Raw genomic sequence first — 19,737 nt, 5'->3', positions numbered from 1 at the left:
ATTTTGGTTTATTTATACATCTACAAGTAGCACAGGTCAAGGCAAGCAGCATGTGCACTTCTATTGAGATCAAGTTGATTACCTTATATCTGATCCCAAGAGAAGCTCTGTCCCCTGTGTCCCATAAAGTGCTTCTAGCACTCAAGTTCTCTCTCAGGTTCTCTTCCCCAATCTCCATTCCAAAAGCTGAAAAGGTACTGCTTCCTTACACTCACACCAGCCCTTCACTTTAGCCTGGTTACTTGCCACTTCTAAGCAGTGCTGCCCTTTCAACATTCCAGAGCCATCTCCCAACCAGCTCCCATTACAGAAACATCTACTGGCAGTTAAAGTACATTAACTTAATATCCTGGCTTTTAATCAGAAACCTGTCTTACAAGAGAAATGGCCAGTCAACAGTGCATAAAACCATGATTCGTTATTATTATTTTTTAACTTAGAGGAAATTGCTAATAATTGCTTCTGATTAGATGCGTCTCATATGGCAGGACTGAGCAAATTTGGCCCTCCAGTTGTTGAACTACTACTTCCATCATCCCCCACCACAAAAATTGTGGTGGGGGATGATGGGAGTTGTAGTTCAGCAGCAGCTGGAAGGACAAATTTGCCCAGCCCTGCCCTATGGGATCCAGTATCATACAGATCAAAATCGTTTCCCCCTTTTGTCATGCAAGGACAGTTCCCCTTATCAGAAGTATTTTTTGTTCAACTATAAATTGAACTTAATCAGCGTCTTCTGGACATTCTCTTGTCTAGAACAGAATGTCTAGAAGACACTCATTAGGTTCAACAGATGCAATGTAACTTTTTCTCTCTCTTTTTCTGTTACTCTATCCTTTTACCACACCTATGCCAAGACAATATACATTGTCTTGAATTTTTATTTATATATAAATCTAACATATTTTACACCGCCAGATATGTGTATCTCTAGGCATACACAATTTAACACAAATATAAAAATGAGTAAAATCAATTAAAACAATGTCACAGAATATAAACTTTAAAACAATTTCATAGGATAAAAACAATTCAACAGTTTAAATTTAATATAAGTTAAACACCTGAGAAAACAGGTATGTTTTGAGAGCTTCCCTAAAAGCAATCACAGATGGAGATGCTCTTATGTTGACAGGGAGCATATTCCGAAGCCCCAAGGCAGCCACAGAGAAGGCCCAATCCCGAGTTGCCTCCAAACAAGCTGATGGCAACCATAACCGGACCTCCCCAAATGATCTTAATAGGTGGCAGGATTCATGAGGAAAGAAGGCAATAGCCAGCATTTTGTATTTCACCTGGAAACTAATTGGCAGCCAATGCAGTTCTTTGAAAATCAGTGTTATATGGTCCCTTCGGGTTGTCCTAGAGACAAGTCTGGCTGCTGCATTCTGTACCAATTGTAGTTCCCAGACTTCATACAAAGGCAGCCCCATGTAGAATGCATTACAGTAAAGTCTGGAGGTTAACAGTATATGTACCATTCTTTTAAGGTCATTCACCTCTAGAAATTGACGTAGCTATCATATAGCTGAAGCTGATATAAAGCGCTCCTGGCCACTGCCTCAACCTGAGAAACCAGGGAGAGTTCTGGATGCAGGAGCACTCCTGCTACATACATGATCTTTCATGGGGATGTAATCGCAACCAGAACAGGCAGATATAAACCATCTCTCAGATCCCAACCCCCAGTCAGTATCTCCATCTTATTTGGATTCAACTTTCGTTTGTTATCCCTCATCTAGCCCATTATCACCTCCAGCCAAGCACTTCGGGAGGTTATGCCATTTCCTGATGAGGTCAATATAGAGAAACAGATTTGAGTGCCATCAGCATATTGATAACACCCTGCACCAAACCTCCTGATGATCTCTCCCATCAATTTCATGTAGATGTTAAAGAGCATTGAAGACAGAATGAAGCCTTGTGGAACTCCATACTTTAGATCTCGCTTTGCAGAGCAGCAGTCTCACTATCTGGAATCTACCAGAGAGGTAGGAATGGATCCACTGTAAAACAGTGCCACCAAATCCCACCTCCATCAAAGTGATCAAGAGGGATACCATGGTTGATCCTTGGAGATCCAAAAGGATCAACAGAGTCGCACTCCTAAGAACAGCACTGCTGAATCAGGCCCAAGGCCTATCAAGTCCAGCTTCCTGTTTCACACAAGCAAAGGGGAATCCTGCCTTTTAAAAGTTTCTAAGGGTGGCCCGGGGTGGGGTGGGGAGAGAGATAGTACTTTACCGGCAGCAGCAGCAATGGCTCCTCTAAACCCCAGCACTGCCCCAGCAGGATGGGCCAAACAATGGCAGCATGGTTCCAGCCTCCACAGATGCGTGGAGGCCATTTGTGTGGTCAGGCAAATGGCCTCCATGGATGCATGGGGCAATGCAAATGGGCTCCATACATCCACAGAGGCTGGAACCGCAACGCCACCACACGGGCCATGCTGCTGGGGGGAGTACCAGGGTTTAGAGGAGCTGCTGCCGCCTCCGCCAATGAAGTGCCTTCTCAATACTCTCCCCCATCTGCCCTTAGAAACCTTTTAATGGCAGGATTCCCCTTTGCTAGTAAAAGGGAATCTGGTGAGGATTCCCCTTTACAAGCATAGCCCCTCAGACCAGGTTGAACCAAGTCAACCCAGTTCAACTGAACAAACTGGGCTGCCGGCCAGTTCAACTAAACCAATTCACGGAACAGCAGTTAAGTTCTAATTCGGCCCAAATTTGAAATGAACCGCCAAACACTATTCTGTGCAAACCTCCAGTATTTATTGATTTGGGTCCTTAACCTCACCTTTCTGTTTGATTTCTAACATACCCAAAGTGGCACACATAACCAAAGTTACAACACCATCATAGAGCCATGATAAAAAACAACCCCATAAGATTAAAATGGTAGAATACACAAAATGATACATCTCAGTGTGCATAACAAATCAGCCAACATTGCCAAAGCTCTTCTGGAAAGGCAGTCTTCAGACACCAGAGAGCGCCAAACTGATTTCTCATGGCAGGGAGCTCCACAACCCTGGCACCTCTATGGGAAAATCCCTCTGGGGCATCCCTCACAGACTTACCTCTGAGTGAGATGGGATGCACAAAATGCTTCCCCTGATGAGCCAAATAGTTAGGCAGGTTTCCATGGGAGAAGAAATGGCACCAAGTTATTTAGGATGACATAACCAGCACTTTTAACCGAGTTAGAAAGTGGATTGGAAGCTAGTGTAGCTGATACATCAGTGAAGTTACATACTACCTAAGATCTGCATGGCACAGCTCTGGCTGTACCATTTTCTACCAGTTATTGCTCTGAATGCTTTTTGAAACCAGTCCCATGTATTAAAGCATTTTCCAATATGCTTGAGTTTATGTTCTGCTTTTCCTGAATAAGCCATTCCCATACTTAAGAATACTCTAGAGCTTTAACTTAAGAATTCAGAAGGTCTGACCTAGATCCATGTAAATCTTATTTCAACAAACTTGGATATAGAGGAATTAGGATCTCCATAATCAAATCCTTTCCCTTGGACATCACAACTACCACACTTTTTAAGGCTACTAAGAAGGTCAACACTGTACTGCTGCTGTATAAATGCTAAGTAGTTATACTATACTAGCAAACCATTTTATGATTGCTAGCCCAGTGCTTTGCAATCTCCAAATGAAGTTCTGTTGAACCTTTTTCAAATGACGTGTGCAGCCATTTCCTATCCCATTATCCTTGTGGTGTCCTGCCAAATGATGGTGTCATTCTTCCAGATTCTATTTACTCCTTATCAGTTTTTAAAAGTCACTTGCAGTAAAGTGACTAAGAGTCACTTTGAGCAACATACTACAAATCCTTCCTTATGGGAAATATTTAGTAAGGATGTGCACAAACCGAGATTTGTGCACAGGTTTGGCGCCACGAGGAGGAGAGCGAGATCTTTTCTTTCTCCCTTTCTTTCTTAAAGGACAGCAGGTCCTTACCTACGCTCTGTCATCTCACATGCAGCTTTCTGCTGCGGCGCTTGGCCCAAGGACCCCTATGTGGTGCCAGAATGCACAAGGTGTCCATGCATGCACAGAAGTCATGCATGGGGTTGCTGCATGGGGCGGTGGCAAGCAGGTAAGGACCTGCTCTCCTTTATTTAAAAAAAGAAAGAAAGAAAAAGATCCCATTCCTCTCAGCGCTGAACTGGTTTGGACCATTTGGTGCCAAACCTGTGCATGAACCTTGGTTCGTGCACATCCCTAAAGGTATAGTTGAGAGAAAAAGATGATGGGCAGCTGCCAGCAGAGAATACAATTATGCATACAGTGTGAAGGACCCTCTCCCACAATAATAAAACTTCACATTCTCTTATGGCCTGACAAATCCCAAATGGCAGGAAACCCTGTGCCTAGAAATTTAACCATGGCACCTAAACTAGGATATTCAGAGGCAGAATTTTTTAATGAAATCTTTGTCCCAGGCAGCCCTGGTTCTATTCAAAGTATGTTACTTGTAAAAGGGATAAAGAGGAGACCATTTACCCTCCCAGTCGGTCACTAAGCCAAATAATTTTATCCAGTGTCCATGGTCTGGCCCCTCTTTCTTTTGGCTTGCTCCCGGATCCAAAAAAAATTTGTTCTCTCCTATGAAACTGAATTGCAACAGATTCAGGACAGAAGAGAGCTATGCACTTTGAGAAGTAACTTACAGATATACTGCTTAATTACAAACAAAACAAAAATTTTGGAATTGTAGACCCATGCGAATCACTCTTTGCTTCAGCAACCCTATATCTTTGAGTTTGTTCATTCACATAAAAATTGTTTATATGTTTGATAAAGTATTGAAACAAGTAGTTATCTGGAAAACTCAAGAAATATATATGCTTTATATGCATGTATTGGCCATTGTTTGTATCTAGTTTTTGTAGTATCAATACAGATCCCTTTTTAGATGTGTGTTTGTATCTTGGTTTTTGATCGAGATTCCAGTTTTGTGGCTTACCTTTGGTTCTTTTCTGGAAGCCTCTCCTTTCTGGTTGCTTTATATTTCCAAGAAATAATTTGCTTACCATGCTTTGAGCAGCATTGGGTTCAGCCTTTCTAGTTTTGACCAACATCACCTCTAACATAAGTACAAACTGAAGCCAGATGCTCCAATGTAAAATATGGCAACCGTACCTCTAGATTAGACATCTCTTATATCATAATTTTCACAGACGAAGATTAGGCAAAATCCCATATTTAGAAATACAAAAGGAAAGATTGCCGAAGAGGGATGGGAGATTTTGAGAAGCTTGATCCTGAAGGCACAATTGCAAATGAATTTCATAAGAAGGAAAAATGAGCGAAAGAAACCAGTGTGGATGGTCAAAGAACTCTTCAACAGCTGAGAAGCAAAAACAAAAACAAAAACAACAAAAACAACAGACCATATAGGAAATGCAGAGAAGAGTACAAAAGAGTAGCCTAAACCTGTAGAGATGGTGACAACAAACCTAAGTTTCAGTATGAGCTGAAGCTTGAGAGGGATGACAAAAAGGGGACTTATGGATATGTCTGAAGAAGAAAGCAAAATAAACGTGTGTACACACAAATATCTCTCTCTCTCTCTCTCTCTCTCTCTCTCTCACACACACACACACACACACACACACACACACACACACACACCCCTCTGCCAAGAACCAGAAAGAAAATGTAAACAGAAGAGACCTCACCCAAATTTACCCAAAGTCATGGAGACAGATATGTATCACATAAGGCTAAAAAGCAAGTTTTCCAGATTGTGGTCAATATCAAACCATTCATCCACCATAAATGGTGGATGAATAAATCCACCATAAATCCACCACCACCACTCTTTTAAATGCATACAAAAATATTATAAAGCCTAAATTTTCTATCAGTTCTCATTCAACACTTCAAATCTCTACATACAAAAATTGACTTTGTGTACCCAAATAGACCAATAAGATAAATACCATTTTTAACATTATTGAAATACAAAGAGCAGCTTATAAAACTGAAGCTTCTATTATATTAATTCTCCTGGGTGTGCCTTGGAATGTGTGTCCCAGCGCCCAGCTGATTGGCTGGGCGGCAGATGCGCTTGATTGGCTGAGGCACACCCAGGAGGATTGGTTGCTGTGGCAGCAGGCCTGGCCGCGGAGGCCAGAGGTGGCGGCGGGTCCAGCCCAGCCGCGGAAGCAAGGCCCGGGCGGGGGGAGTGGGGGGGGGCAGAAGTGGCGGTAGGGAGGAGAGGTGGTTGGGCCTGGAAGTGGAGACTGGGGCAGAAGGTGGGGGGAAGAGGTAACCGCAGCCCCAAAGAGCACACAGATGCTCTGTGCGGGGTTGGCTAGTGTTTATATAATCCATACTGCAACAGTCCTTGTATTAAACTCACCAATACTATAGTATCGCTTAAGATCTGTGCGCCTAATATCCTTTGGCTGACTGCTTTTTTTCTTTTTTCTCTCTCCATCAGTGATATAGTCCTGCTTTTCCCCAGAAACTTTGCAGTTTTCTTGAGAGCCATTTGTTTGTGCCAATATTACTTTGCTTCCATCATCTTTTCCAGCCAGCGTTCTGCACGCAGGGGTTCCACAAGCATTAGCAGAGGCTGCATCTGTATTTGGTTTACCCAGTTTCTTCTTTTTCAAGCTAGAGAGAGAGGGGAAAAAAGAGAGAAAGAAATCTGGTTTATTCAAATGAATGACAATGTAACCATTAAAACTGCTCATCTGGGGCTGGCATGCAAAAGACCACATGCGCCATATACGGTCTTTTGTATGCCAGCACCAGTCCCGGATGAGCAGTAGGGTGGCGGAGGAGCAGGTAAGGACCTGCCTTCCCTCTTCTTAAACAAGAAGGCTCATGTACATCCTTACTAAACAGGAGCTGCTAAATTGAGTCCTTCAGGACTCCATTCTGTCACCAATGCTTTTTAACATCTATTTGAAAACGTGCGGTGAGATCATCGAGGGATTTGGTGCTGGCTGTTATCAATAAGCTGATGACACCCAAATCTATTTCTCCTTGTCATCAACATCAGGAAATGGCATTAGCCCCTTCAATGCCTGCCTACAGGCAGTACTGGGCTGGATGAGGGATAATAAGCTGAAGTGGAATCCAAACAAGACAGGAACTGCTCATTGTTGGGGGTCGTAATCTGCAAGAAGGGATAGAACTTCCTGTTCTGGATGAGGTTACACTCACCCAGAAATAACTGGTTCATAGCTTGGGAGTGCTCTTGGACCCAAGGTCTCACCCTGGTGCCTCAGGTTGAGGCTGTGGCCAGGAGCACTTTTTACCAGCTGTGATTGATTTGACAACTCCAACCATTCCTTGAGGAGAATGACCTGAAAATAGTGGTACACCCACTAGTAACCTCCAGGTTGAACTACTGAAATGCACTCTATGTAGGACTGGCTTTGTACATAGTTTGGAAATTTCAGTTAGTTACAAATGCGGAGGTGAGATTGTTCTCTGGGATATTCTGGAGACCACATTATGCCTATTCTTAAAGAGTTGCACTGGCTACAGATATGTTTCTGGGCAAGGTTAAAAGTGTGGGCAGAGGCGTAACTAGGGAAAACAGCGCCCGGGGCAAGCACTGAAATTGCGCCCCCCCCCCGCCGCGCCCCCCCCCCGCCACCCCCCCAACATACATCTGACTGACACACATGGTTCAGAAAACTTTTATTTTAAAAATTTAAAAAATTACAAAAATTACCAAAAATTTCAAAATGCACTACATACTTAGGTTTTTCCTCACAACAACCCTGTGAAGTTGGCTTGTATCTCAAACATCAGAATTCTGATGCAATGATGATACATACTACATTATACTTAGGTTTTTCCTCACAACAACCCTGTGAAGTTGGCTTGTATCTCAAACATCAGAATTATGATGCAATGATGATTATTATGATTATGATGCCCCTCCCTCACACCCTGGTTCTGTTCCTGACTTTCCCTTGTGAGTGACTGTATTTTAACAAAACGAAAACCAAGGACTCCAAAGTAATTTGAGGGACTAGGGTGATAGTGCTAAAGACTCCTTATTCTCCCGCTGTTAAAGAAAGACTCCCCTTTTCCAAAACCGTGCGCTATTTACACCAGAAAAGGTTTCAAATGGAGGGGGAAGCATTTATGCTTTGTTTTATGTTACGATTTCAAAGTTAGAAAAACTATAAAAGGGCCATTTTAGAGAAGATATGCACTGCCTTAGTTGCAAATCCTGCTTTTTTGAGATTCCCTGCAATTGAATAAAGCGATAATATACACCTTTGCTATTTAAATTGGTTGGAGAGTATTTATGACAATAAAAAATGAAATGGCATTTCAGATGCAACATTGGTTGCCTAAGACCACTCAGATTTAACTAATCTTCATCACATTGACAAAAAGAGCAATTAAAATTAAAATCCATGACTAAAACCAAACCACTTTGGGGTTGTTTTTAATGAAAGGTGGTATATAAATTTAACAATAAATGTTTAGAAGTATATACTTTCACCCCCTGCCCAACCTACAATTAATTCCAGCTTATTTTCAAAGGGCTTCAAGTTTTATTTACAAATTGCTTGGCAGCACCAATGTTTAAGTAATCGCTAACTGCTCCTAATGATAGTTTTACTTATTGTTAAATTTATATACCACCTTTCATTAAAACATTCTCTGTTCATCTGATTTTCAGTCTGGTTAATTAAATCGGTGGAGGTTTAGACTTTCCTGCTGGGCTGAAACAGCTAATCCATTTTGATGATGACATATAATTAAAATTAGCTTGCATTACATAGTGAAAAAGTCCAGGAAGGGAGAGATGGGGGGATGTGGAACCCAAGGTTCCACATCCCCCCATCTCCCCCTCCCTGAACCTTTTCAGTTAAAACGTGGTTAGATTATAGGGGAGGAAGGGCTTGAATGAGCAAAAAGGGGAACTGGTTCGGGCGTTCAGGAAGTTGTTCAGAAGAGGGAGTTGTTCAGGAAGTTTGCTCTGGTGCGTGTCCTCCTCTCGACGCATGCGCGACTGGTGGCGGGGCGCGCCGGGGAGTGAGAGTCAGAGACTTGGACTGCGAAGATGCCGCGGCGCCCAGTGCTGGATGAGCAATGCCAATGCTCATCCAGGTGCCGGGACCGGGGGAGGAGGACTGCTCTGCAAAAATAAACAAACAAACAAACAAACAAACAAATAAATTTTTCCCGGCAATTCGGCGGGGGCACTTTTTGGCGCCCCCTGCCAAGTGGCGCCCGGGGCACGTGCCCCCCCCGCCCCCCCTATAGTTGCGCCTATGAGTGTGGGTTATTACCTTTAAAGCCCTGAATGGCTTAGGTCTGGGTTACCTGAGAGAGCACCTTTCTCTGCAAGATCCCCACCGCTCATTAAGATCATCAGGAGGAATCTGTCTTTGGGTGCCACTAGCCTGGTTTTAAATATCTAGTTTTAATGTTAATCTGATTTAAATGTTTTGGGGTTTTTAATTTTAATTGTTTTATGTGTTTTTAGTTTTAATGTAAACCATCCTGACCCAGCTTGGGAAGGGCAGTATATAAACTAAATGATTGAATGAATGAAATAAAATTACCAGAACAGTACAAGACAGACATGCTGCAACGAATGTAACGTGAGAAAAGGCCCCTTCAAAACCTAGATAGGATTACACATTAGGCACCACCTCAAACAATACTATATTGATTAATGTATTTGGCCAACATCTATTTATTGTGTCATCATTTAAAATTATAATTTCACAGTCAGCTGCTCCAGCTTTATGATCAACTTTGTTTTCACAAAAACATGTCATTCACTTAACTCAAGGTTATTTAATCAGTGCCCTCTAATACATGTTTATTCCAAGGCTCTTATAAACATCTACAAAGAAAGAGATGTGAACAACCCACTGAAGTATGAAGAATAATCTTTTGTCTCATAATACGTGTTTTGGTTAAAGACTATGTAGTATACAACATGACATCTTTGTGTTGTATTACACCTTCATTTGTAGTTATTGTTTTTAACTGTTTTCGTAAGTCACCTTGGGCCTAAGAAAAGGTAGAGTAAACAAAAAACAAAAAACAGCACGGAGAGTGTGGCAGCATGAGGCTCTTCAGAATGTCAACCTTTACATTCTAATTCAGGATTAGAATTAGATTCAGAATTGGATTTAATTCAGGATTAGAATTAGAATGTTGTGTTAGGACAGCCTGAAACTGATTTTAGAATGCAAATATCATCATGAATATCTAAAACAAGAACAAAAAAAGTGTTGAAAGCACAGCAGTGTCCTTGATGATTTTTTGGTCAGCCAAATTTCCAGCAGCCAACTATACATTTTGACATGAGGATGAAGAACAGCTGATCAACCCTTCATTTTTAGAAGTCTGAAGAAAATGTTGCAAGTGCTTAACTTGGATACATTACAAGTTACAGGGAAAATCTGTGTTTGATTAAATGTTACCTTTGGAAAAACCAAAACTATTGTCCTGGAAGGAGCAGACTACTGCTTCTATGACACAAATCTTTAATGGAAGTTAGAGGACATTAACTGGCTATTTATAAAATATTCTGATACTCTTATTAACCGAAGCTAAATTTTGTGCCAATTTTGTTTCTCAGAAGAATATCCCAAATTGTGAAAATGCCATACATTGCGGGCTGTTATTTTATTTTAAGTCTACACTTTATTTTATTATATTTATTTTAAGTCTACACTGACTTTCACCGAGAAGGCTTTGAGCACTGGAAACCTACTCTGTTGTGTTAGGACAGCCTGAAACTGGTTTTAGAATGCAAATAGATGCACAATTTCTATGAACAGATGTGTTCACTCAGTGCATCCAAACCCTGAATTCCAAATGCACAGTGCTCCTCCTCCTACACACCTCCACCACCCCTCCAAACCAGATATGGAACCTAAGACGCTCTTAATACACTATTTATCAGAATTCATGGGATGCCACGGCTTCTAGAAATCATCCTGTCTTGTCAGCAAAATAAAAATTTGGTCAAAGATACCAAAATGGCGACTTACCCAAAATATGTCTGAGCATATAAGAGGCCACAATAGCACACTTTGACCCTAGTCTTATGATTTTGTCAACAGGCCTATGATATAGCTATGCCACAGCAATGCAAGACCACATTATGTTATGCTCATGTTTTCGACAGGTTACAACTGTGATAGAGGCATCAGTGCAGATGTTGGAGGATTACATGTAAAAAAAACAAAAACCCTTTCAAATCTAGTAGGAAAAACACTATATCCTTCCCCCGCTGAAATCACTGAAAACTTGCACTCACTTGCAAGTGTCCTATGGATCTGCTTTAGATGCATGCGCTAGTAATGTGCTTAGAGGGCGACTTCTTCTGTTCGATCCCCACCGCACATTAAGGTCATCTGAGGAGGCCCATCATCAGTTACCACCGGCATGTCTGGTGGCGACTCAGAGGCGGGCCTTCTCTGTAGTCGTTCCTGGGCTGTGGAATGCACTCCTGGCACAAATCCATCATCTGAGTTCATTACTGGCCTTAAAACCTATCTGTTTACCCTGGCCTTCCAGGGTTTTTAAACTGTAAATGTTTGGCCTGGTTTTCCAGGGTTAATGGTTATGTTAATGGTTTTATGTTGTTTTTATAGTTTCTGATTTTAACTGTTAATCATCAGAAAAGGGCATAACCTCTCTAAATGCCTGCCTGGAGGCGGTGATAGGCTGGATGAGGGATAACAAACTGAGACTGAATCCCGAGGTACTCATTGTGCCGGGTCGAAATTTGGGAGATGAGTTTGATCTGCCTGTTCTGGATGGGGTCACACACCCAGAAGGAACAGATACACAATCTGAGGGTGCTTCTGAATCCAAGCCTCTCCCTAGTGTCCCAGGTTGAGGCAGTGGCCAGAAGTGCTTTCTATCAGCTTCGGCTGATAAGCCAGCTGTGTCCATTTCTTGAGATAAATGACCTCAGAACAGTAGTACATCTGCTGGTAACCTCCAGACTGGATTACTGCAATGCACTCTATGTGGGGCTGCCCTTGTACACAGAGGCATAACTATAGGGGGGCAGGGGGGGCACGTGCCCCGGGCGCCATCTTTTCTGGTCACGTGGGGGGTGCCGCCATGACAAATTTTTTTTTTTAATTTTTTAAAAATACAAATGTTTCCTGCTCAGTGCAGCAGCACTGCAGCAGTCAAGGGAGCGCGTCGGCGCCCCCTCCCCCACGAGCAGTCCATTCCGCACCGCCCGCACCCCCCCCATTGCTTTGCTGGTGCCTGGCGGCCAGTCAGTGGCCTGGCTTGGCGGCGGCGGGCGCTTGTGAGGAAAAACCTAAGTATAATGTAGTATGTTGGGGGGGCCAGGGGGGCGCCATTTCAATGCTTGCCCCGGGCGCCGTTTTCCCTAGTTACGCCTCTGCTTGTACATAGTCCAGAAACTACAAATGGTACAGAATGCAGCAGCCAACTTGGTCTGGGTCATCTCAGAGAGACCATGTTACTCCTGTATTGAAAGAGCTACACTGGCTGTCGATACATTTCCAGGCAAAATACAAGGTGCTGGTTATAACCTATAAAGCCCTAAACAGCTTGGGCCCTTGGTATTTAAGAGAACGTCTTCTTCATCATGAATCCCACCACACATTGAGATAATCAGGCAAGGTCCATCTGCAGTTGCCACTGGCTTGTTTGGTGGCTACTCAGGGATGGGTCTTCTCCACTGCTGGCCCTAAGCTTTGGAATACACTCCCTGCTGAAATAAGAGCCTACTCATCTCTGACAACTTTTAAAAAGTCTTTAAAGACATATCCATTCACCCAGGCTTTTAATTAAATATTGTTTTAATAGTTTTAACATTGTTTTAAACTATTGCTGTAAAATTTTTAATTGTTGTAATGTTTTAACTAGGGCTTTCTGTATCATTTATTTTTCTTTAACTAATGTTTTAATTCTTCTTTTATTTATTTTAACTAATGTTTTAACTTTTCATGTTTGCTTTGTTGTAAACCGCCCAGAGACTTAAGTTTTGGGCGGTATAAAAATGTTAAATAATAATTAATAAATAATTGATTTTAGTTGCTTTTATGTTACTGAAAACCGCCCTGAGCCACTTTTGGAAGGGCGGTATAGAAATCAAATTAAACAAACAAAACAAACAAAATGTATCTTACCTTCAAAGCCAGCACAGATTTTCAATTTTAGAATGCTTAGTTACCACAGATGCCATCACTTCACTGACCAAGTATGAAATGTTAATCTTTCAGACTCTCAAAATTTAGCTTTTAATAGTGGAATAAGTTAAGACAGTGAGACAGGTGTTCAAACAATGCAGTAGGGGAGCTGCATCGCCTGTTCTTTATCAGTACTATACATAATGTGTGTGTTGTATTTAGTATTGACACATCAACATAATAAAATGTTCCAAGATATTTTGGTAGAGTGCTATCTGCAATGATGAATCAGGATGGACTGATGTTTCAGGCCAGAATGAACCAACAGAGACTGGAAGTGTTCCCACATTTGCAGCATGCCATTAGACACTTTCAAGAGGCCCTGAAATCTACTGTAGGAGGAAGACCAGATGAGGATGAGGATCCAGTTGGCCATGTTGCAGTATTCCAAGTCAGGATACTAATCTATCATTTCATCTGCAGCACACATTTCACTAGGACTAGTGGTATGTTTCCCAGACTATGGGAATCACCTATATCGGGCAGCAGCGATATAGGAAGGTACCAAAAGGCATAATCTCATACTGCATGGGAGATGGCAATGGCAAACCCGTCCTGTATTCTATGAAAGAAAACCACATGGCTCTGTGGTCACCAGAAGTCAACATCGACTCAACGGAACAACTTTACCTTTACCGAGGACAAGGCGTAGTTTTATAACTTGTTTATACTCACTCCTCCTTGTTTTTGGAAAGCTCAGAGTAGTTAACATGGTACTTCCAGTAGTTTTTCAGCTGAGCACTGATCTGATCCACTTACACTTCGCTTCACCATACTAGAGTACTGGACACTTACTGATACTTCACTGGGTCTACCGAAATATCAGATTCCAGAAGCACTGGAGTCCTTTGTGGGGGGAGGGAACCCAGACAATCACCCCAGGCCCTGTACCATCCTAGGCTCCATCACCGGGCCTCTGCAGCTCCCATAGCTTCCTCGGCTGCTTTGTTGGACTGCTTTGTTGGCCAGCTTCTTTTGTTTGCCTTCCTTCCTTCGCCCAGCTGGTCACTACTGACTTTGTTCAGCAGTGCTTTTAGTGGGGGGGAGTGCCCCCTCCAAGCTGGCAGCCACTGCCTCCTTCTCTCCAGCTCATCTGGCTGTACTGCCAAAGGGCATTTCACTGCACCCTGGCTCTCACCTCCTCTCCCAACAACAGTAGCCAGGCTGGTCTAAACCAGGTCTCCCTCCCTCACCACACAAGCATGGCTCCTCCCCTGCCTTCTCCCCCACCCCAATCGCTTCCCATAGAAACTCTCCATGACCATGCCACCACCACCTTGACAGGCCAAGATCCCACAGCCCCTCCATTTGTCCTGGGCCCCACACCAAGCTAGGAATGGCCCTGTCCAGAAAGACTCCAATGAACCCACTATCTATAATAGTGCGTCCCACTATTTAGTCCTTTCAGCCAACCCATAGAGAAGGCCTGTAGATAAAGGTTCTTTGTTATATGGAGAGTGCTCAGATTCACATGGCAGAACAAAAAGCTTGGTGGGTGGATAGATCTGGGAATGTAACATAATGGGTTTTCCTGTAGAATAGTAAGGCAATGGCTGCGGATGATAGGAGTTGTAGTCCAAAAACATCTGGCAACCCAGCTTTGAAAACCCCTGCAGTAAGAGCCAGATGCTTCATATAGACAACGTGGGACATCTTTGCTGGTGCCAGGCACTCTATCTTCCCTATGTAAGGTATCTGTAAGGTAACTCCAAAAGTTGATGTTATGTCGATGTTATATTTTTTGACGTTTTGGCTCAAGTACCACAAAGCCAGGAAATTGGAGTCTAAGGCCAAGATTTGGGCCTCAAAGACCAAGGAAAAGTGTGGGTGCATGGAGGGCAAGTTGTAAGCAAGCACAATCTGTGACATTGTACAACATCATTACTGATGTACCACATCATGTGGTACATCTGTTAAAGCATCAGCCTTAGACTCCAATTTCCTGGCTTTGTGGTACTTGAGCCAAAATGTCAAAAAACATAACATCGACATAACATCAACTTTTGGAGTTACCTTACAGATCAAATACACACATGGGTGTCAGAATGGTCTGAAACTACTGTCCCTTGTAGATGGGCAAGTACACGGTCTTTCTCCTAACAGAGAGCATCAGAAACACGCTTTCCCTCTATGTTCAAGGACTCCACATCCTAGGGTTTTCATATTAGAAGTAACAATCTCAGTTAATATAAAATCAAATGATTCAAATCCTGAACAAACAACCTCAAAAATAGCCCCATCATAATATGAATAAGGGCATCCACTGTATGTGTTCAAGACAAATTCAAGTGTTAAGTGGGGTGAAAGACCTAGTAACTTTTGTGATGGAAAAAATTAAAAATCAAGCCAACCTACACCTATATGCATAACCCCATCCTGGGTGCTGCTTCTTGAATGTACAATACGGGCTTTTGCTTTGCAGCTTGATAGGAAAATGTGCACTCAGGATCTCCCAAATCTTCTATATAAAGTATTAGGAAGGAAGAGACAAATACAGTTTTTATCATCTGACTAGGAGAAATCACTTTTCCATTCTCACCTATAATTGCCAAACAAAGACCCTTGTCTCAAAATAGAGCACCCTGTAGAATGTGTATAGGTAAACCAAACAAGTTCATAAAATACTGAGGCAATTCACATGAGCAGCAGAAACCAGGCGAAAGGAGCCCAGCCTGGTTTCTGCTACTCATGTGCAGCAATGGGAGCCACACAGCTCCCGATGGCAAGCCCACCTGAATGCCCACCTCTTTAAACGAGGTTAGCTGAGTGAGCATTCCATTAACCCTGTTTTTTGGTCATGTGTCAGCTGCAGCAGACACGGGGAGGGGGGACCCCAGGAATGCACCACACACTTGCGCAGTGCATTACTGGGGCTCTGGGGGGTGGGGCACTGCATGGCCGCGCTTCGACCCCCAGAGCATCCAGACTAGTTGCGGCCAGGCGTAGGAGCGCCTGAGTGAAGCCGCTGCTCATCTGGGCGGGCGATCCACCCACTCAGCAACAGGCTAGGGATCGTCTGCAGGGAGAGCAGGTCAACCCCGCTCTCCCCGCAAGCCCCCCACTAATTGTAAGGAGAACCTTACAGAACCTCACTATTGTGATTGTGAGGAGTTCCAAAGGGATCTCTCCAAACTGGGGGAGTGGGCAACAAAGTGGCAAATGCGGTTCAATGTTGGCAAGTGTAAACTGATGCACACTGGGATGAAAAACCCCAAGATCATAAAAACCTAAGAACAGCCCTGCTGGATCAGGCCCAAGGCCCATCTAGTCCAGCATCCTGTTTCGCACAGTGGCCCACCAGATGCTGCTGGAAGCCACAGGCAGGAGTTGAGGGTGTGCCCTCTCTCCTGCCATTACTCCCCTGCAACTGGTACTCAGAGGCATCCTGCCCTTGAGGCTGGAGGTGGCCCACAGTCCTCTGACTAGTAGCCATTGATAGACCTCTCCTCCATGAAGTCATCCAAACCCCTTTTAAAGCCATCCGGGCTGTTGGCTGTCACCACATCCTGTGGCAGAGAGTTCCACAAGTGGATCACGCGTTGTGTGAAAAAGTACTTCCGTTTGTTGGTCCTAGACCTCCTGGCAATCAATTTCATGGAGTGACCCCTGGTTCTAGTGTTGTGTGAGAGGGAGAAGAATTTCTCTCTCTCCACACCATGCATGATTTTATAGACCTCTATCATGTCTCCCCGCAGTCATCTTTTTTCTAAACTAAATAGACCCAGGTGTTGTAGCCTTGCCTCACAAGAAAGGTGCTCTAGGCCCCTGATCATCTTGGTTGCCCTCCTGTACCTTTTCCAGTTCTACAATGTCCTTTTTAAGATGTGGTGACCAGAATTGTACACAGTACTCCAAGTGTGGTTGCACCATAGTTTTGTATAAGGGCATTACAATATTAGCCGTTTTATTTTCAATCCCCTTCCTAATGATCCCTAGCATGGAATTGGCCTTTCAAGTATACAAACTTCAAGTATACGCTGATGGGATCTGAGCTGTCGGTAACTGACCAGAAGAGGGATCTTGGGGTCATGGTGGACAGTTCGTTGAAAGTGTCGACTCAATGTGTGGCAGCTGTGAAAAAGGCCAATTCCATGCTAGGGATCATTAGGAAGGGGATTGAAAATAAAACGGCTAATATTATAATGCCCTTAGACAAAACTATGGTGCGACCACACTTACTGCGTACAATTCTGGTCACCACATCTAAAAAAGGACATTGTTGAACTGGAAAAGGTACAGAAGAGGGCAACCAAGATGATCAGGGGCCTAGAGCACCTTTCTTATGCAGCAAGGCTACAACACCTGGGGCTTTTTGTTTAGAAAAAAGACGACTGCGGGGAGACGTGATAGAGGTCTATAAAATCATGCATGGTGTGGAGAAAGTGGAGAGGGAGAAATTCTTCTCCCTCTCCCATAACACTAGAACCAGGGGTCATCCCATGAAATTGATTGCCGGGAAATCTAGGACCAACAAATGGAAGTACTTTTTAACACAATGCATAATCCACTTGTGGAATTCTCTGCCACAAGATGTGGTGACAGCCAACAACCTGGATGGCTTTAAGAAGGGTTTGGATAACTTAATGGAGGAGAGGTCTGTCAACAGCTACTAGTCGGAGGGCTGTGGGCCACCTCCAGCCTCAAAGGCAGGATGCCTCTGAGTACCAGTTGCAAGGGAGTAACAGCAGGAGGGAGGGCATGCCCTCAACTCCTGCCTGTAGCTTCCAGTGGCATCTGGTGGGCCACTGTGCGAAACAGGATGCTGGACTAGATGGGCCTTGGGCCTGATCCAGCAGGGCTTTTCTTATGCTCTGTTCTTATCTATGCAAAACCAGGAACAAGATTTAAACCATCTTACTGTCCTAGTTTTGAAAGCCTGAAGCCAGCAGATTCTTCACACACTACATGTTTTCCTTTCAAAATGCTTCCCCCGCACTCCGTGGATTCCAATGCAACATTTCCAACAAATGAGGGAGAAACTATGCTTTCTTCTCCAAGAGAGAATCAATACCATCAGAGGCTGCAGCAGCGGTACAGAAAGACAGCACACCCACGGTGGTTCCCCCTCCCCCAATTAAAGTGTTTCCTTTTAAACACTCGACATTTTACATACTTACAGAACAGTCTATCATTTATTTACTAAACTCTTTGAAAAAAAAGAGAACTATTAAGGCTAAACCATAACAGTGAAGAATGTACTGCCACACTTTTCCTGCCTTTGCTGATAACACTAGTTGTTGGTTCTTTAGAAGAATTTATTCCTGTTGTCAGATATCTCTCTCAGTTTCCCCAAGTACTGTCTAAGAAGCTACAAGCAGAATCCATTAGATGCAAAAACACAGTAACCATGAAGAATTACATCACTACAATTGTTCTGCAGGTAGCAGAATCTGGTTTAGAAGGAAGGCTGTGTAAAGTTTTGCAGAAATCTGAGAATCTGAACTGCCTGTTCTGTTGCAGAATTCAGATTTACACTTAGGACTCAAGTAGCACACTACATAATCATGCAAGAACTGTACCATTATGCCCACTTTCCTGGGAATGCATGGGCAAATCGAAGCCGAATTCAAATTCAGAGTAGCCTGTTTCAATTCTCCTCAAGGACATTCAGAACAGATCTGACAATTTAATCAGATCTTGGCAAGGAATGCTTCCACATGGAGATGCAAGATCTTACTTGTTGGGACCTAGGGCGATAAAAAGCCTTCGCCAATTCTTCATCTGTCCACATCACAGATATAGGGAATTGCAGATTTAGAAACAGACCGCTGGGTTAGAGGAGAGTGAACAGAAGTGTGCAAAAGTGTCCCACACTGTAAGTGTGCTGATGAGGAAAAGACCTGATCAATAGCCTGCTGCTTATTAGAAACAACAGTGTTAAAACCAGAATCTTTCTTAACAGCTCCTAATCTATGGTGTCACAAAATAAGCTGACCAGGGACATCCATAAAGACAGATAGACAGAAAGACAGACAAACAGACATAATTGGAGGCAAATGGGAAGGAAATGGTTGCAGTGCTTCAAGGCAGTACAACTGGTGTGTGAGTAACAAGAGAAGAATAACTGGGTAAGTCACATCTGCCCTTTCCCTCAATCTTGGGATCAATAGGGTAAAGGGAGAACAAAAGGGTCCCTTGCAATTAGGGGAAGTAATGGCAGACCTTTCCTTTTTCTCCACTAAAAAGAAGCATTCACTATATGTCACAAATGGAGAAAGAGCTCACAATCAACATACCTAGGACTGATTCCCAGTCAGTCAGCGGGGAAACGACTATTAGCAAGCCAGAGGTTGACGGTTCAGATCCCCGCCGGTATGATTCCCAGACTATGTTTTCCAGACTATGGGAAACACCTATATCGGGCAGCAGTGATATAGGAAAATGCTGAAAGGCATCATCTCAAACTGCGAAGGAGATGGCAATGGTAAATCCCTCCTGTATTCTGCCAAAAACAACCACACGGATCTGAAGTCACCAGGAGTCAACACTGACTCGATGACACACTTTACCTTTTACCTGCACCTCACCTGCCACTC

General features: G+C 43.3%; 1 protein-coding gene across 3 annotated transcripts in view; it reads right to left on the bottom strand.

Moving 5' to 3' along the window:
• The window catches only part of NCOA7 (nuclear receptor coactivator 7), a 131,231-nt gene that overhangs the window by 66,156 nt on the left and 45,338 nt on the right, over positions 1 to 19,737 (bottom strand). For all 3 annotated transcript variants that reach the window (XM_053285257.1, XM_053285273.1, XM_053285264.1), the window contains exon 3: positions 6,382 to 6,638. In XM_053285257.1, coding sequence (XP_053141232.1) covers positions 6,382 to 6,638 — 257 coding nt within the window. The remainder of the gene's footprint in view (positions 1 to 6,381; positions 6,639 to 19,737) is intronic.

This window comes from Hemicordylus capensis, chromosome 1 (assembly GCF_027244095.1).
Source record: "Hemicordylus capensis ecotype Gifberg chromosome 1, rHemCap1.1.pri, whole genome shotgun sequence".
Lineage (NCBI taxonomy): Eukaryota > Metazoa > Chordata > Lepidosauria > Squamata > Cordylidae > Hemicordylus > Hemicordylus capensis.
This window is presented reverse-complemented; position numbering and strand designations above follow the sequence as displayed.